General features: G+C 43.3%; 1 protein-coding gene across 7 annotated transcripts in view; it reads right to left on the bottom strand.

Moving 5' to 3' along the window:
* Window positions 1-481: 481 nt before the first annotated feature.
* Window positions 482-25040, bottom strand: part of APP (amyloid beta precursor protein) — a 312159-nt gene continuing 287600 nt past the window's right edge. For 4 of the 7 annotated variants that reach the window (XM_061424251.1, XM_061424401.1, XM_061424605.1 and 1 more), the window contains 4 exons: window positions 23439-23492; window positions 16691-16791; window positions 13324-13470; window positions 482-1452 (listed from right to left, as the gene is read on the bottom strand). In XM_061424251.1, the coding sequence (XP_061280235.1) occupies window positions 1351-1452; window positions 13324-13470; window positions 16691-16791; window positions 23439-23492 (404 nt within the window). In that variant the 3' untranslated portion in view covers window positions 482-1350. The remainder of the gene's footprint in view (window positions 1453-13323; window positions 13471-16690; window positions 16792-23438; window positions 23493-25040) is intronic. The other 3 variants (XM_061424334.1, XM_061424474.1, XM_061424636.1) reach the window with 1 other exon arrangement.

Raw genomic sequence — 25040 nt, 5'->3', positions numbered from 1 at the left:
ACCAAGATATGGCAACAAAGTAGTTTAGACCAAGTGAAGACTGAGTTGGGTCTATGAAGTATTTTACTAAAGCTGGGAGATGCCTATTGGCCCTAGCGTCCAGCTTGGACTTACTATTAAGACACAACAGGTGTGGATACCCTGCATCAGAAAGCTCTCATCAGTCTTCCGATGACTCAGGATCAGAAGGTGGTTACCATGGAAGCATTCACAACAGCACAATGCCGCTCCTCCAATAACGTATTTATTTACATGAAAACACCATTTTATACAAATTGAAGACAAATCTTGAAGGGTTTGTCCAGGCTTGCCTTCCCCATTCCCTGATTTTGTCCCTTCCACTCTCACCTTTTTTTGGTATCATAAATAAAGGGTTTTAGACTGGGTGAAAGAACCTGAATCTAACTCTTTTTCCCCATCCAAAGTAACTTTGAATATTTAACGTCCATACTCATCCTTCAAAGAAAACTCTTGCCCAGAGTCATTTTATTTAATTTATTTATGTAATACAGTGTAGAAAGCTATCATGGTCATACGCAATGATCCTGTACAATCATCCTGCAGAAAAGTTTTTTGGGAGAATTCTTGGTAAATTGAGACCAGCAGAGCGCTCCCACCCCCACCCTCCCCAACCCGTGAAAGTGCTTACAATGAACAGGGATTCTTTTCTTTATCAAAGATCTGAAGATACATGGACGAAAAAAGCTTCAATTCTCAATGCCTAATGTGTGCACATAAAACAGGCACGAAGAAATAAACGTCTATCCTCATACTTCCTATATCACACATATAGCGGGAGCAGCAATCTGTACAGTAAAATGCAATTGTGGGAAAAAAAATCCTCTAACTCATTTGGATTACATAAAAACGTTGAACTTTAAATGCATAGTGATCAGGAAAAGAATACTTAGGCAAGAGAAGCAGCTAAACCCCCACGTTCACAGAAAGCATTCCCCCATCGTTTCTTAAAGCATGTTTCAAAGTAGGACTTAGTTGGGTCACAAACCACAAGGATAATATACAACTGGCTAAGGGGCTACGTGATAAATAATCAGGAGAGGATCTATTCATGCACTAGTTGGATACAGCTAAATTCTTTACAGTACACAAAACCCATTAATAATGTAGTGTAGAGACCGAAATGTGAAGATAGAGAATACATTACTGATTTGTATATTAATTCAAGTTCAGGCATCTACTTGTGTTACAGCACAGCTGTTGAAAGGCGATAATGAGTAAATAATAAAACAGAAGGGTTTGCTTTTCTCCACGTTATTCTCTAAATGAACACCGATGGGTGGTGAAGCAATGGTTTTGCTGTCCGATTTCAGAGGCTGCTGCGGCGGTGGTCTAGTTCTGCATCTGCTCAAAGAACTTGTAAGTTGGGTTTTCGTAGCCGTTCTGCTGCATTTTAGAGAGGTGGCGCTCCTCTGGGGTCACAGCAGCGTCAACCTGCAGAGCAAGAACGAAGACAAATGAGTTTTTTTTTTTTAAACAATCTTTTAAGAGCGCACATGGAGAAGCCAGAGAAAGATAAGGTGCACTGTACTTTTTTTTTCCTAAGCCAAGATTGCAGAAACCCCACAAATTTTCCTTTCTTTTCCACTTTGATGGAGAGTAGAGAAGGAGGTCTTCCCTGGAGCTCAAATGGTAAAGAATCCACCTGCGATGCAGGAGACCCGGGTCGATCCTTGAGTCGGGATCCTCTGGAGGAGGGCATGGCAACCACTCCAGTGTTCTTGCCTGGAGAATCCCAGGGACAGAGGAGCCTGGTGGGCTACAGTCTGTGGGATTGCAAAGAGTTGGACACGACTGAGCGACTAACACTACCGTAGGAGAAGGCGGTGACAGAAGATGGCACCACTGACTCAACGGACATGAGTCTGAGCAAACTCTAGGAGATAGTGAGGGACAGGGAAGCCTGGCGTGGTGCGGTCCATGGGGTCGCAAAGAGTCGACACCACTGACCCACTGAACAACGCCTGAGCCCACCAGTTACGCAGACACTCCATCTGGCCACTAGGTGGCGCTCAAACCCTTGACCGGCTGGCTTGCCTTAGGCAGCGCTCACTGGTTGCTTCCCTCCCTTAGTAGTAACTGGATACACTTAACGCAATAAATATTATTCTCTTCCCCTGTTGGCTTGAAAAAGAACAAAAGCCTTCCATGAAAGACTGTTTTACTTGAAAGTGTGGTGTCAAGCTAGAAAAAAGAGTTTTAGATTTAGCGAAGCAGTTGTGTCTGACTCTTTGCAACCCCATGGACTGTAGCCCACCAGGCTCCTCCGTCCATGGGATTTTCCAGGCAAGAATACTGGAGTGGGTTGCCATTTCCTTCTCCAGGAGACCTTCCTGCCCCAGGGATTGAACCCAGGTCTCCTACATTGTAGGCAGACGCTTTACCGTGTGAGCTACCAGGGCAGGTATGCTTGTGCTCAGAGGTTAAAGCGTCTGCCCCCAATGCGGGAGACCGGAGTTCAGTTCCTGGGCCGGGAAGATCCCCTGGAGAAAGAAATGGCAACCCACTCCAGTATTCTTGCCTGGAAAATCCCATGGACGGAGGAACCTGGTGGAGAATCACCTGGAGAATCACATGGACGGAAGAGCCTGATAGGCTACAGCCCAAGGGGGCCCAAAGAGTTGGACACGACTGAGCGACTTCACTTTTCACTGACACTCGAATCTGAACTGCTGAGTATCTCCGCACCCTTGTCTTGGTTTGTCCCTGGAGAAGGGGACGACAGAGGATGAGATGGCTGGATGGCATCACTGACTCGATGGACGTGAGTTTGAGTGAACTCCGGGAGTTTGTGACGGACAGGGAGGCCTGGCGTGCTGCGATTCATAGGGTCGCAAAGAGTCGGATATGACTGAGCAACTGAACTGAACTGAATACGTTAAAGAGGCAGACAGAAGCAGAGATGGCTCTTGGAGGGGGCTTTCCTGATCAGTCAAGGTGAGGGGGGAAAATCCAAATATATTTTCTTTGGGGTCTGTTCCCTTTAATGGGTTCCTTCAGATAAAAGTGAGTGCGCTAACAGCAGAATTCTGGACACTTCAATGTGAATACAGATGAGGAACAACATTTCCTGATGAGGCAGTGGAGTCCAAGCTGCCAGCTCCAGGAGACCGGAAAGGGATACAATTTACATAGAATCGGAAAGGGATACAATTTACATAGAATCCGATCCGATCAGATCAGATCAGATCAGTCGCTCAGTGGTGTCCAACTTTTTGCAACCCCATGAATCGCAGCAGGCCAGGCCTCCCTGTCCATCACCAACTCCCAGAGTTCACTGAGACTCACGTCCACCGAGTCAGTGATGCCATCCAGCCATCTCATCCTCTGTCGTCCCCTTCTCCTCCTGCCCCCAATCCCTCCCAGCATCAGAGTCTTTTCCAATGAGTCAACTCTTCACATGAGGTGGCCAAAGTACCGGAGTTTCAGCTTTAGCATCAGTCCTTCCAAAGAAATCCCAGGGCTGATCTCCTTCAGAATGGACTGATTGGATCTCCTTGCAGTCCAAGGGACTCTCAAGAGTCTTCTCCAACACCACAGTTCAGAAGCATCAATTCTTTGGCGCTCAGCCTTCTTCACAGTCCAACTCTCACATCCATACATGACCACAGGAAAAACCATAGCCTTGACTAGACGAACACGGTGCAAACCCCTTGGGAGGGTGCTACCTGGAGATCTTGCTCTAGGATTGACTAATAGAAAACAACTACGGTGGTGTCAGTTTAAACTCCATGGAGGGGCACAAAGGAAAAAAACAGGCTGGGGTAGCTCTGAGAGGCTGAGGAATGGGAGACAGTGAGACAGTCACTCTTGACGGGCAACTGTGAGGTTTTTCGGCATAGGAGTCTCCCTCCCAGAAAACCTGCACCTTCCATTGATAAGAGCAAAAGGGAAACTTCTGTACCTCCACTCTGTCTGATCTGCCAACATAGTGTTAACTCCATTCTGCCTTTACTTTTATATTGAAATTCTGGGAGGGGATGTTCATTTTCTCTCCCTGCCCCAGGAGGTTGTACGTGTCTTGAAGGTAGGATCAGTTATATTTTCGTCTTGGTACTAAGTGTTACACATTCCTGGCAGTGCCTAAATGATCAATTTCTACTTGATTAAACCTAAGTAGATTTCAAAAAAAAAAAAAAAAGATAAACAACATACTGTTCCAGATTATTATTTTTAACTGAGCACGAAGATTCTAAACGGAGAAGGCAATGGCACCCTCCTCCAGTACTCTAGCCTGGAAAATCCCATGGACGGAAGAGCCTGGTAGGCTGCAGTCCATGGGGTCTCGAAGAGTCAGACATGACTGAGCGACTTCACTTTCACGCACTGGAGAAGGAAATGGCAACCCACTCCAGTGTTCTTGCCTGGAGAATCCCAGGGACGGGGGAGCCTGGTGGGCTGCCGTCTATGGGGTCGCACAGAGTTGGACACGACTGAAGCGACTTAGCAGCAGCAGCAAGATTCTAAAAGTATGTCTGGCTAAAGATTTAAACAGATGCCCTCTGTTGATACGGTGGGTCCTCTGAGTTGTAAACTTGGTTTGTCCTCTCAGGCTCTCTGTCCGGCCCTCTTACTCTCTGCAGGCCGAGCCAGACGTCCATCTGGCACGGGGAAAGGTGTTCAGGTTCCTAGCGTATCTGCTGTACCTCAAACAGTCCACAGAAGAGAGGAAGTACTTATCTCTTTGCTGAATACATGAAAACTTACATTGTGTTATTACTGTTTTAAAACAAAAATAACTTTTCCCTCAGATACTGAAACCAGCACAGGCAAGAAGAAGTCAACTTCCTGTTGACTACAAGCATGGAGACCTTAAATTAGCTGGAACCAGAGGGCTGGTGACCTTGATTCTCCAAATCTCACCTGGCTACCGCACCACCGACCAACAGAAGGATGTCCACACCAGGCATCCTATGACCTTCTCTCTCATTGTGTCTTTAAAAACCCTTGCCTGAAAAGCCACCGGGGAGGTCGGGTCTTCTGAGAATTAGCCGCCCATACCACTTGCTTGGCCTTGCAAAACCTGTTCTCCTGAGTTCAGTTTTTTTTTTTTTTTAGATTTCTCATATAAGTGAAGTCTTACAGTATTTTTCTTTTTCTCTGTCTCACTTATTTTGCTTAGTATAATACCCTCAAGGCTCATCCACGTTGTCACAAATGGCAGAATTTCCTTCCTTTTAATGGCTAAACAATATTCCATCACGTGTATCACATTTTCTTTAGCCATTCATCCACTAATTGGCACTTTGTTCCCATGCCTCGGCTATTGTAAATAATGCTGTGCTGAACACAGGAGTACAGATGTCCTTTCTAGATAGTGATTTCATTTCTGTTGGATACATATTCACACGTGCAGTTGCTGGGTTGTATGCCAGTTCTGTGTTCAGTGCATTGAGGAATCTCCATACTGTTGACTGCACCCCCACAGTGACGGCACCGCTCTTTCGGTCTGCATTATTCACTAGCCGGTGTGCTCTAGTCACGGTATAGGAATTGTCTTCCATCCCTCGACATGATGTCCTAGCACCAACAGACCTATGCTCTGGCGTCTGTCCTTACTGGCTTCAGGAGGAGAAACGTGGTGCTACAGTTAACAATACTGTATCGTATATTTGAAAGTTGTTTAAAAGAATAGATCTTCAAAGTTCTTATAACAAGAAAAAAAACTGTAATTATGTGAAATCAAAGTTGTTCACTAAACTCCAGTATTCTTGCCTGGAGAATTCCATGGACCAAGAGGATCGTGCCAGGCTTACAGTTCATGGGATCGCAAAGAGTTGGACACAACTGAGCGACTAACTTTCACTTTCAAACTTATTTTGGTAATCACCTCACAATATGTACATACATCAAATCATAATGTTGCAAACTTAAAACTAATACAGTGTTATATATCAGTTCAGTTCAGTCGCTCAGTCGTGTCTGACTCTTTGCGACCCCATGAATCGCAGAACGCCAGGCCTCCCTGTCCACCACCAACTCCTGGAGTTCACTCAGACTCACGTCCATTGAGTCGGTGATGCCATCCAGCCATCTCATCCTGTCGTCCCCTTCTCCTCCTGCCCCCAATCCCTCCCAACATCAGAGTCTTTTCCAATGAGTCAACTCTTTGCATGAGGTGGCCAAAGTACTGGAGTTTCAGCTTTAGCATCTGGAATAAGCTGGTTTCCCCAAGGTTACTTTATGACTCCACCTCATGGGCTTTTCAGTCTGGGTGAGAGTTGGAATGACTGCCTTGGCTAATCTTAATGCAGCTGGAACAGACATAAAATTCCACTGGGAGGACACCGCGCCAACGGATGCTCCACATTGCTGTCCCTGGGAGAATAATCAGAGATGTTTCCCCAGCCCTTTCTCTTCCTTTGATCTGCTCTGTTTTCAACAAATGAGGTCACTGGGCTTTAATTGGCAGTTGTGTCATTAACCAGGAACTTGTAAGTTAAAACGCCATCATTAAAGATCAGCACCAGTAATGAGAGATTTCCCTCACTCTCCGAATCTGCTTGCTGAGAAACAGCCTGTCTGCAGTCCTGTGCCGTTAGAACGTGGGCATCTTTTCCCTCTGTGCCACCTCTTAACTGAGATTTCAAAGAATGTAGAGATTAAAAAGCATCTTGCCTCAGAGATCAGGCACTGCTACGTGTCTGAGTGCAGAAGAAAACATAATGCTGCTTGATTGCTGGAGTATTAAACTTGTATTAATACAAGTTTACCTGAACCTACATCAACCCTCACACAGGCTGCATTCATCAGGGGCAGAGCAACAATTAAATAGCTGATCTTCTCTTCGAAGGCCAAAGCCAAACTCTTATTTAAGAGAGTACAGCCAGAAATGTGAGGCTCAGAGTATGTGAGTCAGACAGCTAACTTTCCTGTCTTTTCCCAGCCTCCTTCAGTTCAGTTCAGTTCAGTCGCTCAGTTGTGTCCGACTCTTTGCGACCCCATGAATCGCAGCACACGAGGCCTCCCTGTCCATCACCAGCTTCAGGAGTTCACTCAAACTCACATCCATCGAGTTGGTGATGCCATCCAGCCATCTCATCCTCTGTCGTCCCCTTCTCCTCCTGCCCCCAATCCCTCCCAGCATCAGAGTCTTTTCCAATGAGTCAACTCTTCGCATGAGGTGGCCAAAGTACTGGAGTTTCAGCTTTAGCATCAGTCCTTCCACAGAACACCCAGGACCCAGCCTCCTTTCTACTTGCTAATTCTTGTGACCCGCTGCTGCTGGGAGGGTGGCTCACGCTTCCCCAGTGCTGCAGCGGGGCGGCTTTGGCCCCCAGGTCTCAGAGGGCTTGGAGCTACAGGAGAAGGGATTACCTTTACAACATGGCACCCACGGAGTGTAGATGGCATCTTTTTATCCCCAGATCCTTGAAAGCTAAAGGTGGAATGCTGAGTGCTCTGGTCCATGGATAAACCCACTGCCGAAAGAAGTCAGAGGGAGACTTCCTACCCTGCAGGGCTCAGTCATCCGTCACTCACGGCTCAGCCATAGCCCTGCTGCTGGCCACCCAGCATGGTGAGGGCCAGCCCACCATGAGCCTGGGTGCACGGGGCCTCAATATCACTTCCCTTCAAGTGGAGCTGGGGGAAAATGGAGCCAGTGGTGCTTATTCGGGAAGGAATTACAGGGCAATGGATCAGGGGACTGAATTCTCCTTCCTGCTTCTTTCCCCACCCCAACCCCAGGCAGGAACCAGGTGTCACTGGCTGAGATGAAAACCTACCTGCATAGCACCTCCGAGCACCCCTTCTTTGGACTTTCTGGGAGCAATGACTGATCTGAAGTCTTCATCTTCTTCAGAGACCCTGGGACACTCTCTACACTGAACCCCAGCTTGGCTTCCATGGGCCACTGCTACTGACCCTTTTCTCTCTTCTAGTAACCTTGAAATGTTGGTTTTTCTACTGTGTACATGTTCATTTTCATGGACATTATAGAGAGCTGAGCCCAAAGAGCTCAATCCACCTGGTGCTAACACCATCTTGAATAGAACTTTTGACTACTGTTTGGCTAATGCCCTCTTCCTACCCCTCTCTCCCTGAACTCGACTCTCTGAAGCCACTTATTCCTTCACTATATGCAGAGGAATTTACAGCTCAACCATTAGACTGTAGACATAAAATCTATTTGGATCTCTCCTTAATTTCTAGACTCCCCCTGCTTGGGGGGGAGTCTTGGCTCTCATGTAGGTGCTTTAAGCTCGGAGGAGGGCCAGTGAACATCCTATTTTAATTTTATTAGGTAGGGTAACCAGCAGGGTGTGTGTTGATGGGTGACCCTTTATGCATGGCACTGAGTCCCAACAAGAGAATCTCAGCCTCTAAAGATTTACCATTTCAGGTCATCTAGGTGGACAAAGGCTTCCCAGGTGGTAAAGAATCCACCTGCCACTGCAGGAGTTGCAGGTTCGATCCCTGGGTCGGGAGGATCCCTTGGAGAAGGAAATGGCAACCCACCCCAGTATCCTTGCCTGGGAAATCCCATGGACAGAGGAGCCTGGTGGACTACAGTCCATGGGGTTGCAAAGAGTCAGACACCACTAAGCATGCTTGTACCAGAGGTGGACAAAGAACAGAGGATAGGATAAACTAAACACGTAAAACAACCAGGGAGTGTAAGAACACCAGCAACCTGGGAAGGAAAGGACATGCTCAGAGAACAGCAATGAAGTTTTCAAGTTAATCATTTATCACTTTTAGTAACCTTGCTATGTTGGTTTTCTACTGTATACACGGTCATTTTCATAATTACATTTCCTTATTTCCCTAAGTAGCTGTTATACTTATTGCCTACATCAAGTAATCTTTCAGGCACACCCCGGAACTCCCCTGCCATGCTGATGCTTTCCTTTGACCTTCTAGTTTCTATTCCTGCTGTTTGCTTCCAATCTCCTGCTGATTTGAGTCTACCTTCGATTTTTCTTTCTTTCTTTAATATTTGTTTGGCTTCCCTGGTCTTAGTTGCAGCATGTGGGATCTAGTTCCCTGTCCAGGGATTGAATCAGGGCCCCCTGCATTGGGAGTGTGGCATCTCAGCCACTGGACCACCAGGCAAGTCCCATCCCTTCACTTTTTCTTCCTGTTGCCTCCCATTTAACCTTTCCAAACTGCCAGACTGCTCTACACCCCTGTTAGTGGTTGCTAGATGCCTCCACTAAAACTTGACTTTCTGCCAGGAAGAAAGGACCCATAGCGACATAGTTTTATAATGTCACCAATCGGATAGCACACTCCTTCAAAAGAGTCATCTGCTGTATCTCCATAAAAAGCTAAATAAGGAACCCTTTTACTCAGATCAGAGATGACTGGGGGCAGGGGATAGGAGACCTCTGGTGTTCCAGTTATCAGATCTGCGAAAAAATTTTTTTAAATTTCTTCAATCAAGAGGCTTTATACTACTTTTTTCCTGTTAAAGGTGAAGTCTCTGTCCAGAAGGTATAGTGGAGAGAGCTCCAAGATATATTTGAAAATGTTCAGTGTCAGCTGACATGAGTGTAGTTCTCCTAACAGAACCTGGGGTCAGTGGGATTTGCAGAACCTCACTGGCAGGACAATGGTGGGTAATTCAGTGCGTGCTGGCATTGTCAGCCACCAGAGATGGTGTGCGCAATCTGGGGAACAGAGTAACAGAGGGCTGTCTTGTCACTCCTGGAGGCACCAGTGAAGCACTGGCATCTCCGTGAGAAACCACGACTAATGACTTACAGGCTGAATGTCTGGCTTCATGATGAAAGTAAATATTAAATCAATATTTACTGCTTAGTTTTGCACAACAAAAACTAGCAACTGCTCACTTCCAACTGGTAACGTTTCTATGAATAAAAGCCCTAGGCGTGCTTCACTTTCCCATCTCTGTGATCTTCTGCAGCAATCCTTCCCTCTAAGAAGGAGCGAATCCCTGGAGACCAAAGCTTTTGTTGGGGTTTCTCCTTCACGGCTGAATTCTGTCCTGACAGATGTAGGACCTGGTATCTGGGGATACCCATTTACTCATTTTTGTTCTTAGTGAAATAAGGTTACTCATTAATGAAGCAGGTTAACCAGCCATCTAGTCAAGGCTATGGTTTTTCCAGTAGTCATGTATGGATGTGAGACTTGGACTGTAAAGAAAGCTGAGCGCCAAAGAACTGATGCTTTTGAACTGTGGTGTTGGAGAAGACTCTTGAGAGTCCCTTGGACTGCAAGGAGATCCAACCAGTCCATTCTGAAGGAGATCAGTCCTGGGTGTTCATTCGAAGGACTGATATTGAAGCAGAAACTCCAATACTTTTGCCACCTGATGTGAAGAACTGATTCATTTGAAAAGACCCTGATGCTGGGAAAGGTTGAATGCAGGAGGAGAAGGGGACAGAGGATGAGATGGTTGGATGGCATCACTGACTCAATGGACATGAGTTTGGGTAAACTCCAGGAGTTGGTGATGGACAGGGAGGCCTGGCGTGCTGCAGCTCATGGGGTCGCAAAGAGTCGGACACGACTGAGTGACTGAACTGAACTGAACCAGCTGCCAATAAACTTATTTCCCTGTCCTTAAGGGGGAGAAGCCCACTCAGACAGGCAGGGAAATGTGGGTGGGGGCAATCACCTGATTCGGCACGTACTCTGAGAGTAATGGTGCTGAAACCCCCTTTCATGCTGCATCACCCCGCCAGGTGAGCCAGCCCAGGTGCTCAGGCTGGGTTGCAGTTCTGAGTGTCTGAATTTGGCCAGACCATCACCTTCCTGAGGGCTGGGATGGTATCCAGCGCCTTAGATGAAGATCTCTTCCAACACTCAACAGAGAGCTTGACGAAGGCTTGGGTTACCTACGGACTGGAGAGAAAGGAAGACCTCTCCAGGGAGAAAGAGATGGTTTCTGGGCTCTTCACAACATCCTTCCTTAAAAAAAGAAGGAGTTGAGCAGAAATAAGGAAAAGAAACACCAAAGGAGGTGGGGCGGTCAGTCTAGAGGTTCCCAGATGCTCTTAAGCTAACAAAATAAACAACAAGAGAAGGACTGAAGGACTTCTCTTCCCACAGGGATGCTTTCTGGCTTAAAAATTAACTCACTTTTTTCAGAATTCGTGTTAAAGTGTCAACTGCTCTAATAGTTCAAAACTGAGGAGACCTTTTTTTGCTAACTAATCAAAAAAATGTTTTTACCCCAGGAAGCTATGTGCCTGCGTGCTAAGTTGCATCTGGCTCTTTCTGACTCCATGAACTGTAGCCCACCAGCCTCCTCTGTTCTTGGGATTCTTCAGGCAAGAATACTGGAGTGAGTTGCCATGCCCTTCTCCAGGGCATCTTTCCCACCCAGGGATTGAACCCGCACCTCATGTCTCCTGCACTGGCAGGCAGGTTCTTTACCACTAGCGCCACCTGGGAAGCTCAAGGTTTGCTTAGATAACTATATAAAAGGCTACCCTGGTGGCTCAGATGGTAAAGAATCTCCCAATTTGGAGACTTAGGTTTGATCGCTGGGTCAGGAGGATCCCCTGGAGAAGGGCATGGCAACACACTCCAGTATTCTTGCCTGGAGAATTCCATGGACAGAGGAGCCTGGCGGGCTGCCCACGGGGTGGCAAAGAGCCAGACACGACTGAGCAACTAACCCTTTCACTTTTCATATAAAAGGCAGGAGCACTAACACTAAATATATATCAGTGATTCTCAAAACTGACTGCATGTTTGATTCAGCTGTGAAAATTTTCTACACTGAGATTGCTAGCCTCCTATTCAGAAATTCTGTTTCCCAAGGTCTGGGGTGGGATCTGGGGAACGTGTCCTTGGAAATCGGTACCTTGTAAGCAAGTCTCAGCACAATCACGGCAGTCAGCTCCGAGATGCCTTGTTTCATTGCCCAGCATCACGGGGCTCTGATACGGATGGTATCCTCCCCAGATTCCCATGCTAAAGTCCTAATTCCCAGTACTTTATACATAATACCCACACGTTTGTTGGTTAGTTGCTAAGTCGTGTCTGACTCTTTGCGAACCCACGCACTGGAGCCCACCAGGCTCCTCTGTCCATGGGATTTTCTAGGCACGAATACTAGAGTGAGTTGCCATTTCCTACTCCAGGGGGTCTTCCCAATGACCCAGGGATTGAACTCACATCTCGTGTGTCTATTGGCAGGTGGATTCTTTATCCCTGTTCTGTCTGACCTTGGCTCTACTGAATCTGACACTGAAAGAACACTGCTTTTGTCTGGGTCTGTTTTCTTACGTATAAAATGAGATCAATTAATTGATCCTTGAGATCTTTTTTGGCTCTAGCAATTCTCAATTTCTCAAGATGTATTAATTCACTATCTTTAATAGTTTCCTAAAAACTACATAAACCGTGAGGTTCTCCTCTTCTCAACCTGCATTTTAAATGCATATAAGGAACTTATTTGTACATTTTATTTTACAGTATTTTAGGTCAAGGGTTTAAGGAGTCATATTTGAATCTTGCAGCTTAATCTATTTTGCTGGTGTAACTTACTACCTCTGTGTTGTACATCCTCCTATCTCCCACAGGTTGGGCTGCTGGGAGAGTCTCGAGGAAATGGAATTGTCACTTTGTGGGTCTTCTCTCCATCTTCAGGGCCACTGTACTAACACCTTGAAACTAGGACATTTCAGGTGCTAAGTGCAGGCTAACGATTTGACTAACTTCGTATATGTTGTTCAGCCCTTGGGTACAATGTGATTTTCTATGACACTCTAAAGGTACGATTGGTTACTGAAAATTATTATTATCACCTGGCTTGAGTTAGAAGTCACATGATTTATTTAAAAGTCCAGGAATAGGGACATGCCTGGTGGTCCAGTGGTTAAGAATCCACCTTCTAGTGCAGGGGACACAGATTCAGTCCCTGGTTGGGGAACTAAGATCCCACACGCCACAACTAGAGAGCCCACACACTGTTGAGCTTGCTGGCGCAACAAAGACCCCAGCGTAGTCAGAAGAAAAAAAATCCAGGAATAAATGTGTCAAAAAAAGTTTTTTTCAACAAAAAGCAGCCTTCCACCTCCGTTTTTATTTGTAACTTGTTTTAAAAAAATGTTTCACGGCAGTCACAATGTCTTTAAGCCAGGCATTATCCTTAGTACTATTCTGATATTTCAACAGAAAATAAGAAGCTGAGATAGCATATATCCCTATTGCCTTGACCACAGTAGTTATAAGTCAGAAGGAATAAAAACCAGAAGCAAGAAAACAGCTGCAACTTGAGCAGGAATGGGGATTGTTTTTCCAAAGAAGAGATATTTGGATGATTCTAACACCAAGCAAGAGTGCCTTTATGACAGTTGCAAACAGGCAGCCAGGTTCACCTACCTCCACCACTCCATGATGGATGGATGTGTACTGTTTCTTCTTCAGCATCACCAAAGTGATGACGATCACTGTTGCTATGACAACACCGCCCACCATGAGCCCAATGATGGCTCCTTTGTTGGAACCCACGTCTTCTGCAAAGAACACCTTGAAAACAAATCAAGGAAAAGGATTGTAACTACGGGAGACGTATGGATGAGGAATGTGGAAAGTTTCAGTATATCCAGTCTACGTTTTATGCCGTAAGTTTGAATTGTTGGTCACTCAAATTATTTGGTGCGCACTTGAAAAAAGGCCGAATAATACTGACTAAAAATGACATCTTCAGTCTGTAGAATAATGCACCACGTGCCTTCCTCAGTCCTGGGATGGCCACTCCCTCCTCCCCTTCCCTACCAATATGTCTTTAGGAAGGCAAACAGCAGCCCGCAGGGATCTGAAACCCTCTGATAGGTGGACATTCTGTTAAGTGGGGGAGGGCAGCTCTTAGATCTATCAGAAACTGGAAAGGCACGGTTCATGATGATGAAAGGAGGTCAGTATCTTCCCAGTCACAGCAGGTTTAAACTGGGAGATCTGACGCGTGACAGCTGCGCCTTAGGTACTTCTCCAAACTACAGATGCCGTCGTTTTCTTAGAAGGACATTTTCAAAACACATGAACATGCAATCTAAGACAAAGGCATTAAACAGAAGAAAACAGACATCTTGTTACCTACTTTAAGCCACAATAATTCTGCAAGACACTAATTAACCTTGAGAAGCATCATATGCTTATAAGGCACTTATTTCAAACAGAAGCAGCAGTCGGCAACAAGATAAGAATTTTAATAGCCACACATTGACATGTGCTTTCTTACTATGATGTCTCTGGCAACCCAACTAAAAATGTTTTAGTCTTGATGTTTATTTGAGTTAAACATGAAAAGAATTTAGAGAATACTGTGAAGAAGAAATTTATTCAGTGATAAATTTATTATACTACATTCCTTCATACTATTTGTAAAAGCGAGTCATTATTTTTCATCTTTACTTGAACGGAATTATAAAAGCACATGGCAACTTTTATCATCTTTCATATATGGAGATACTCTTATGCCAGATCATCTGGTTTAATTACTACAGAATATATACCATGTTTACTATATAAATTAATAAAAATAGCTCCCTAAATAATTTTTTGATATAATCTCAAGATAGTAAATGACAGTGAAAACTAGAACTGACATCCTAGCAATCTGAAAAGGCAACATGAAATGCAGCAAACAAAGCAAATTTCGAAAAGAGTTTTATTCATGGTTTATCTGCAACAAAACTAGAAACTGTTCATAATCATGCCCCTTTCTAAACAAATATACTCCCTCAACATATTTGTAAAGAACAAATCATTAATTAGCTAATGATACAAGTATGAGGTAGTCAGAAATGTGTGTAATTCTGGACATCTTCCTGTGTCTTTAAGAAAATACTGTAATTTTGTAATATTCATTGCACTAATTATAGTACATTATCTTATCAACTAGTTCAGCAGAGGGAGCTGATTCTCATAATCGCTGCTGCCAGCATTAGTCACTGTCACGTTATAGGAGTTTGTGTAATTGCGGAGATGGGTTTTCATGACACAGGCACCAGAAAACGCAAAGTCACACATTAATCTTCAGCTATCTGCCCCACCAGCATCCAACTCTTCAGCAGAATTCCCAGTTTTTTTTTTTATTAACCTCTTCAGCATCACCCAGATCAAGAGTGGCCCTGATTCTATAATAACTGACACTGGATTAACCTTCCAAGGAAAACCATGCTTCAAAGAGTTTAGTGTGCTTTTATCGAAAAGATTATGGGAGTTAAAATGCAAATCTGAGCTGCAAGTCAGTTTTGGATTTGTCCAGTCATTTACAGTGAAAAGAGGCACGCATCATACTTTACAGGTGCTTCTGTTGGAGTTTAATACTTGGATTTATAAATTTTATTCACAAATATTGGAAAGACAGTTTCCCCTTGAAAGGGAAAAAGACACATACACTTATATACACACACAAACAAAAATAAAGTGCCTAAGAGCGTCCTTCTCAAGGATTATTACTGCTTTCAGAATTTTACTACCACCTTTATTCACTACTGAATGTGCAGTCAAATGACTTCCATTATTAATTTAAGCCACTCACTGGACTTACTCTTAAGATGGCAGGAACCCTAACATCATGAAGGACTGTTTACCTGAGGTTTTTGGTAAAGGGCTTTATGTAACTACCTTAAAGGAAATGATGGGTGTTTTCTGATTTACTCCAATTCTAACATTTGGGGGTGGGGAAAGGGTGAGTGTATCTGAAAAGGAAGCCACTGTCTTTCCTGGCCAAGTCTTCTGCTGAACAGCACTGCTGGGGATAGTGCTCATCCACCCCTTCTACCCACCTCCAGAGGTCCCAAACATCCTGCCCCTCAGGAAGAATTTAAAGGGTGGGGAGGGAACCGAAGGATGGGCAAGGGAGAGGCGAAAAGACCCAGGGAGAGAGTTCCAAACGTGAAATTAAGCAAACGGCCAGGAATGCTGTTTTGTGAACCTAAGTAGTATTTGCACCTGTTTATTTGAAATTTTGATCCCTCACACAAACATACCAAAAGACTGCTGTCCTAGAAAACAGACAGGAAGTTAATTAAAATGGCTGCTAGACTAGAAATTAATTCCATTTTAAGTCCTTTGTGGGTTTAACTGCTTTCTAGACCTATTTTTGTTGCTGTTCAGTCACTAAGTCGTGTCCGACTCTCTGTGACCCCATGGACTGTAGCATACCAGGCTCCTCTGTTCTCCACTATCTCCTGGCATTTGCTCAAATTCATGTCCATTGAGTCGGTGCTATCTAAGCATTTCATACACTAAGAACTACCATTTAAAGAGCCTCTTTTTCTTTTCCTCCTATTTTCATGATGCGCCTATAGACAAGCATGTAATTTTTGTTTTAATCTTTTCCTTAACTGGATTTCTGACCCAGGAGGAATGTGAGTCATTTGGCAAGACAGAATGGCAGGAAGAGGTAGATTATGTCACCTACCAATTTTTATTTATTTATTTTTTAAACTTTATATTTTGTATTGGGATATAGCCAATTAACAATGTTGTGATAGTTTCAGGTAAACAGCGAAGGGACTCAGCCATACACATACATGGATCCATTCTCCCCCAAACTCCCTTCTGATCCAGGCTGCCACATAACGTTGAGCAGAGTTTCCTGGGCTCTGCAGTAGGACCTTGTTGGTTATCCATCTTAAAAATAGCCCTATGCAATGTCCATCCCACAAGTTCATTCTCTAAGTCTGTGAGTCTGTTTCTGCTTTGTAAGTTCATTTGCATAATTTCTTTTTTCACCTACCAATTTTTGATGATGAACTTCATATCCTGAATCATGTCGGAATTCTGCATCCATCTTCACTTCAGAGATCTCTTCCGTCTTGATGTTTGTTAATCCCGAACCTGTATGACACCATAAGCATTGTACCATAATCAAAACACAAAGGCCAGTCCATTTGTTTTATCTATAAACAATATCATTTCAACACAAAGCCTACCAGAAACTTCCTCCTAAGCCTAAAGTTAGACGAAAATAGATTAACGACTTTCTTCAAGAAAAATGACACCCTATATTTAAATCCTTAAGCACTGCCTTTTTTAAACAAAAAGAAATTAAAGATTAAAGAAATTTGAACTTAACATGCTATAATTTTTTTCTTAATGGGGAAAAATAGAAGTTAAATGGTAGTTGCGAGGGTGGCAAGGATTTGTTCCTAGAATATGCTGGCTTGGTTTAGGGGCTTACAGCTTAGCCTATAATGTGTCTTTTTCCTTCAGAAAAGGTAATAAAAGGCTTTAAAAATGAGCATTAATTACCTGGTAGAACAAAACTGCTACTTTGGGACTTTGTTCCTATTACAAATAAATTATGCTCATGCATCTATGCAGTGGAGCTCTGTAAAAATCGTATCATTTATTTAGTTAAGTGATTTAGTTACAGATATTAATACAAAATGTAACTGGTTCATCTGCTGAATAAAGAACTGCAGTACATAATTTTTGAAAACTGTTTCTGTGGGACTAAGAGATTTTCTAATGTACTAATGCTTCTTTATAAATTACTATATGATCCTTACACTAATTATTATCATGAATTTAATTTTTCTGATGATAATTTGAAGTTTAAAAACAAAACGCAAAGTAATTTTTAAAACCCAAAGTGAAAGAGTTTAGTATAAATATGATTTACATGTTGTAGCATTTAAATATCAAAAGTCTGAATTTTAGGATGAGAATGGCTTCTAAAATCACCTGTTTTCTGCTCTTCCCACCCAGGGGTAAACTCTCAGCTCTACTTGAAAAGAGAGGAATAGATCTGTTTGCCTGCATTTTCAGACAGCTTTGTCTACTAGAATGGTGTTTCTTACACGAAGCCAAAATCAGTTTCCTTGTAACTTCCACTCCTTGTTCAACACAGAACAAGCCTGAACCTCCTTTCTGCACAACAGCCTTGAACAGATCAGAAACTCAAGAAGAGACGTCACGTTCCTGCTGATTTTTCTCCTACTTGGGCTCCAAGTTCCTTCAGCTCCCATGGGACCTAATTTCTTGCTTTTGGTCCGTCGCTCTTACAATCTTGTCTACAAGGTGCTGTGAACCCTGTCACACATCTTGTTAAAAGTGAAAAGCACTGTCCACAGCATATGATGGGCCAGTCTAACAGCACACTCTATACAAAAGAGAAAAGGGGATAATTTGACAAGATCCAGGGAGCTCACGCTGGTTGTGACATATCACTGATTCCTTGGCCAATTGCTCAAAGAGCTTCCATTTAACAACCTATTCAAAAACGGACCCTAGATCAATGTCAATCTCCATCCGGCGTGGCCTGTGATGCTGTCTTCTGCTCATCAGAACTATGTTTTTCTTATTCCTGTCTTCCCAGGTCTTGCTAGTCCACAAAGATCAGTGAGAGTGGTTCTATGATCTTGCCCTCTGGTTCTCCTAGACTGTGATTTACCTGGGTCCTAGGGACTTACACTTGGGTAGAGAAGTGTGGTAGTTTAAAAATATAGCCACTAATTATAGATACTCTTACCATCAAGAGGTGGGACTTAATTCCCTTGTGATTATATATAGAGACTTGCTTCTCATGAACAGAATGTAGCAAAAGTGGTCATGTATGACTTGAGACTGGATTGCAAAGGACAGCTTCCTTTGTAATCTATCTCAGATCACTTGGTCTGAAAAAGTTGGCTGCCATGTTGTGAGGATACTCAAGCAGTCCTTTTAAAAAGATTCACATGGGCAGGCACCGAGGTCTCCTGCCAACTGCCACGTGAGTGAACCATCATGGAAAAAAAACCTGACCAGCCCAGCCAAACCTCAAGCCCTCAGACGCATGGAGCTACGACAGATGTCTTGATTGCAACTTCCTGAGAGATCCTGAGCCTTAAGCATCCAGCTAAGCCATGCCTGAAATCCTTGAAATTCATTATAAGAAGCAAAATGTTTATTTTTAAGTTGCTAAGTTATGGGGTTATTTATTATATAGTAACATAGCTATTACAAAAGACTGTGTGCTCAGGTCTGTCTCTTTGCGATCCCATGGACTGCGGCCTGCCAGGCTCCTCTGTCCATGGGGTTTTTTTCAGGCAAGAATACTGGAGTGGGTTGCCATTTCCTCCTCCAAGGGAATCTTCCTGACCCAGGGATCAAACCCACGTCTCCTGCGTTTTCCGCACTGGCAGGTGGGTTCTTTACCACTGCGCCACCTGGGAAGCCCATTACAAAGGACTAGTGCCTTCTTTTCTCATCTTCGTCTTTCTAGGGCTTTGATCTCCTTTTAACAAAAGACCATTCTCTTCAATATACACATCAAAGACAGAAGCACCATCAAAGCGGGACAATTTCTCCTTCTCTCATCTTTTAACTGGTCCACTCAGCGCACTGACTGTACCCGACCCCTAACCCTGTCACAAGAACTGTAAGGCTCTCCATTCTTATTTATGTTCCTGCCTTAAAATGAGCAGCACTTTCTAATAAATTTCATCTTATTCTGACCTCTAGTCTTCCTGATACAAATTTTTATTCGGCTGTGACACTAATGCTTGTTTATCCCTCATTCGTTGTACATTTTTCTCTTTCTATAAACCCTTTTAAATCTGAGGTCCTTTTAGAACTAAAGTCATTTCTTTATACCTTACTTCTTTCTGTCATCAGGATCTAACAACACAACAGTTAAAGCTATATTTCTGAGATTTTTAAGAAAACTGTCTTGAATACTCTTTCTTTCGAGATTTGTGAGACAAAATAACCACATTATAAAAAGGTAAAGAATGAGCTAGCTCTTCACTCAAAATTTAAAAAACCCACACTCTCGATGTATGGCAAAACCAATACAATATTGTAAAGTAATTAGCCTCCAATTAAGATAAATTTATATTAATAAATAAATAAATAAATAAATAAAAACCCACACTCGTCCTGAAAGGATACCAAGAATACTTCCAATGGTCAAAAAATTTTCAAATTCATGCAGTAAGTCAGAACAACAGATAATTAATTATGGCACAACAGCTTTCAGGACTTTCAGCAGAAAAAGAGCTCATTTTTTATACAGCATGTATAGTCAGTCACCAAAGAGCCTTTCATTAAGCAAATCTCATTTAAAGGGGAAAAACTAATAAGCTTTCACCAGGGAAATATCATTGATAATAAAAGCTGAAACTGTGTCTAGTCATATGTGATGATTTAAGAAGATGTACATAAATCGCGTGGACCTTTCCTTGCAGGTTTACCCAATGCAGTCCCTGAGCTGCTCTGATTCTACTCTAAGCCCTGCTGGGACTCTTGTTCTCTAAGTCACGGTGAGTCAGGAACAGCCTGCTGTTCATTTGAAGATGCTTTCTCAAAGGATCTGGTTTTCTTTATTAGGACTGGAGAAGGGTGGTCAAATTATAGTGGAAACATACCTCAGAGACATTGGGGATTTAGTTTCAGACCATCGCAATAAAGTTAATATTGCAATAAAGTGAGTCATACACATTTTTTGGTTTCCCAGTGCATATAAAGGTTATGCTTCCACTGTGCTGTAGTCTATTTCTAAAAAACAATGTGTGTACCTTAATTAAAAATACTTTATTGCCAAAAAAGGCTACCCATCATCTAAGCCTTCATCGAGTTGTAATCTTCTTGCAATAGTAACATCAAAGATGATTATCACAGATCACCATGATAGAATGATAATAAAGAAGGTCGAAATAACCTAAGAGTTACCAAAAAGTGACTTAGAGACACGAGTTGAGCAAATGCTGCCGGAAAAATGGAGCTTGCTTATCTCAGGGTTGCTGCAAAACTTCAGTTTGAAAAAAAAAATGCAATAACTGTAAAGTGCAATAAAGTGAGGTATGTCTCTATTTGTCTTCTTTATTCTGGTCAAATGCTGTAACTCGTCCTTCAGAGTCTATTTCTCTCAGGAAGTAAGGCTAGGGGAGTAGCTATAAAGGTCACTGTCCCCAGAAATCATTACTGATATTATGGTTTCCCTCTGCGACACTACATTCTAGAAGTTACTGTGTCCTGGTATTTCAGATATGAAAGTCAAGGAGAAGTCCTTTTCCTTAGCTGTGATTATACAAAAGCCGTTTCTCTACTTGTTTCCAAGTGACGACAGTGATTGTGTAAAAAACAATGCCATCAATTGAATGACATGATGGGACAATCTTGGAAGGGTCTTCTAAGTTCAGGAAGAATAACAGTATAATTTGGCACAGTAGATTCAAGCATGTGGTCTCAGAAAGTGTGATGATGAAGAACCAAAACTAATGCTATTGAATAGAAAACGTAGGGGGAAAACTGATCCACATTTCCAAAAGGCTCATTACAAGTGCAAAAAATACAGGGCATATGTATATCTTAATATACACGCAGCAAATAAAGTTATTCAGAAACATACCTGAGTTAGAGTCTCCCTCACTTTCTGAGAATTCTTTCCCATCTATGGCCCTCTCCTGGCGGAACTCAAGTTTTACAACCGTCTAAGAAAGGAAGACTGGCCCTGGTCATTCTCTCATCCATATAGAACTATTCTCCTCTTTGCAAATGGATGTGCTCCAAACCTTTCAAAACCCATCCTGAAGTTCATCTCCAGCAATGCACCCCTCGGTTAATGGCCCACCTGCTCACATTCCAAACATCACAAGATGGTTTACACCCCTGTTGCTTTGAGTTTCCCTGTCTTTCTAATTCCATCTCATCTTTCTAAATATGCAGTGTGGTTCTTCGATGCTACTTCAAGTTCCTGAGAGCAAGGACCTTATCACTTCAACTCTTTCAACCCTCCAAAGCAGCTGAGGGGTCTTCGTAAAATAACAAAAGGAGCTATTGCCAATGTTACAACGGGGACTTTAGAAAAGGCTTCTTCCCATCCCTGTATATCCACTAACGCTTAAAACAAATCGCTTTCATTTAAGAATGTATGGAGAAGTCCATTTCATGTTTAAAAAAAAAAAAAAGACTTCGGTGGTGTTACCTCTTCCTGGGTATTTCAGTAGGAACATAATGGCCCTGTGTGCCCAATATAGCAACTTAATAAAGCTTATTGAGTCAGTGCTTCTAATTCACACTGTATGCCTGTGGATGAGAAGCATCTCTTCCTTTAAAAATAAAGTAGGAAGTGCCATGAAAAAATGGCCCAAGGCAAAGGACCAACCCGAGCCGGTCTCAGACGCAGTTAGAACGGAACCAACCCTCAGCCTTGGGTCCTACCAGTGGGCTGAGCAGGCCGGGGATGTGTCAATTCCCTGTTCCTTGAAATTCACTTGTGTGACACAGGCAATAAGGAAGACGTTAGGCGAGCTGAAGCTGTGCCTGACTTACTGTAATTTATGTCTCTGAAAAGCCCTACAGAAAGGGATCATAGAATCAAGGAGATCGGCTGTCAAGATCTGTCACTCCACAGTCCCTGATGCCCTGTTAATTACACTGCAGAGGCATGAAGAAGCCACAGGCAGACTCTGAATTTCTCCTCTATGACGGTGGTTGGAGGCAGATGCAACCTGAACCTGAGCTGGAAGAAAGAGGGGCAGGCTCCTGCTTCTGGCCCTGCTGCTGGCTGCATCTGAACAGGGGATCAGAGGTCAACAACTCCTAGCATTAACATGTCCCTGTGAGGTTAGCGCCCTGTTCCGAGATTACTGCAGGGGACGTTATGAGGATACAAGGGAAAATATGGGTAGGGTTGCACTCTTGGGAGTAAAATATTCCCAAAATATATACCGAGATTTGCCAATCCAGGTAACTTCTCTCCTCTCTCTGATCCACTGAAAGCAGTGGTGCTATCAATTGGGTGAGGTTGTGCATGGGGTCAAAACCAGGCATGCATATGTTTCTGTTGTGTGTAAAAGTACATTTGAGACCTAGGTTCAATACAGAACAAAGGTGAACATGCGTTTCTTCCTAATGCTCGGGAAATTACAAAAAAAGAGAAGTGTCCATACTGGTGTTAATGGGAATTTAAAGTAGCATAAAAAATAAGGGACTTGTATGGACAGTTAGGCATGGAACTTCTGCTGTGTTTTAGACACTCATCAACAATAACCATATACAACTCACAAATGATAAAACGGAAATATTTCTGGGCTCTAAAGATATTCCAATTCCGCTATTTTTAGGAAGGCACATCTAACAAGAACTGAAGTCTGAGCCAGGTTCAGTTAGAAACGGAACATCCAGATGCCAAATAAGAAAGGAAGAAACGAGACGCTCCTAGAAGTAACCAGGTCGCCACCAGCTGAAGTCTACATCTGTGTAGGTCTCCATTTTTCCAGGAAGGATAGGGTCTCTAGAACCCTCTCCACTTAAAAAAAGAATAAAAAAAAAAAAAAAATCCCAAGCATTGGAAGGGCTCCTTTTCATTGTTTCAAAAGGAATGCTCAGACAGAATTAAAAAAAACAAAAAACAAAAAAACACACCTAATTAGGGACTTGGGAAATGAAGTGTAAGGGAAAACAAGGGAGAGTTTTAAAGTTTGGTTTCCACGGTCCTTTCGCATCCTGCTTCTCCATAAGCGCGGGATGCGGCGGGGAGGAGGGTACCCGGGTTATACCTGGTCGAGTGGTCAGTCCTCGGTCGGCAGCAGGGCGGGCATCAACAGGCTCGACTGGGTACAGGAAGCAAGACACACAGAAAGCAAACAAGACAAATCGAGATGGTTAAGTTGTGGCTCCTGAACACAGCGCAGGGAAAAAAGCATGTGCAATACACAAGTCATATATAAAAAAAGGAGCAGCTAGAAAAGGACCACAGTTAATCTCCAGCATCAAGGATGGGAGGGGTACCACTTCAAAAGGCTTATCGCTATTGATGTGCCAATCCTGCTCCTTAAGTTTTCCAATAAAAGCACTCACCAGGACACGCGGCAACATCAAAGGAGAGGGGCTGGTGAGAGTGGGTTTTCCTCCCAGTGAGTTTAGAGATAGTTTCTTGGCTTTTGATTAGAAATAAAATACATGATGCCCAGTCCAGTGGAAAATCTTAAAGATAACTCCTTTTACAACTGTCCAACCTTATCTTATTTTACAGTTAATTAACTACAAAAGGACTCTGTTAAATCCCCAGGGGAAATGCAAATAGGAATTTATCAGGAGAACAAAGCTTCACCACATAATCTGCCATTTAGCGAATGAAATTTGTTCCCAGTTTGAGGGAGGCAGAGGTAAGCCAGAGTTTATCTCCCTCTCTGTTTTTTTTCTCCTCTCCGTATTTCTAAAGACTGGTTTCTATTTAATAGATGACATACCGTTGAAATGTATGAAGTGAGAGTATTTCCTTTTGTGTTTGTCGACTTTCACAATTTTGGGTTTGACCCAAAGAAAACACTGAAGGAGGCACAATAGTGTCCACTATTATTTACCATTAGCTGGTATTTCCAAAGTGCTTCTGGTTCTCAGAAAATATTAACCTGAACTTACCCTGGTCTTTCAAGAAATGGGCAAGGGAGAGAAACAAAGCTTTTAGGATTAACAATGGACAAGGGGACAGCAAAGCCAGGTCGCTTGTTGTTCTTTAGTTGCTAAGTCATGTCTGACTCTTTTGTGACCCCATGGACTGTAACCCCCCCGCCCAGGCTCTCTGTCCATGGGATATCCCAGGCAAGAATACTAGAGTGGGCTGCCATTTCATTCTCCTTCTTCCTGACCCAGGGATCGAACCCACGTCTCCTGCATTGGCAAGTGGATTCTTTACCACTGAGCCACCTGGGAAGCTTGGTAAAGCCATGAAGGAGGGATAAAGCCTCTTGGGTGTGGCCCTGGAAATAGAAAGGTAGGAAAATAAGAAAAAGTGAGCAGTGGTGTACGTAGGAAGAGAAGCTGTCCTGGACGGGATGTCATTTGGATCAGCAGTTTCAACAAGACCATACAGCTTAGGGATGCATACAGACCAGGCATTCAAAGATGGGATTATATGCCCAAGTCAATTTTGAATGCCACACATTGGCAGCAACAGTGAGGGAGAAGAAAATGGCAGCAAGCCAAGTCTTCAGAACAGGAGAAAAAAATGTTGCTGAGAATACAAAGACATTTGGATACATCCAAAGGAAAAGGTGATTCGGTCCTTTATCACACAGCCTGGCAGCACGAGAGGGGAAAGGGGGGTGGAGACAGCCAAACCTGATATTTATAGTGTAAGTGACCAAGGGCGAATGACC

This window comes from Bos javanicus, chromosome 1, assembly GCF_032452875.1.
Source record: "Bos javanicus breed banteng chromosome 1, ARS-OSU_banteng_1.0, whole genome shotgun sequence".
In the NCBI taxonomy this organism is placed as follows: domain Eukaryota; kingdom Metazoa; phylum Chordata; class Mammalia; order Artiodactyla; family Bovidae; genus Bos; species Bos javanicus.
Note: the sequence above shows the minus strand (reverse complement) of the source record. Positions and strands in the feature narration are given on the sequence as shown.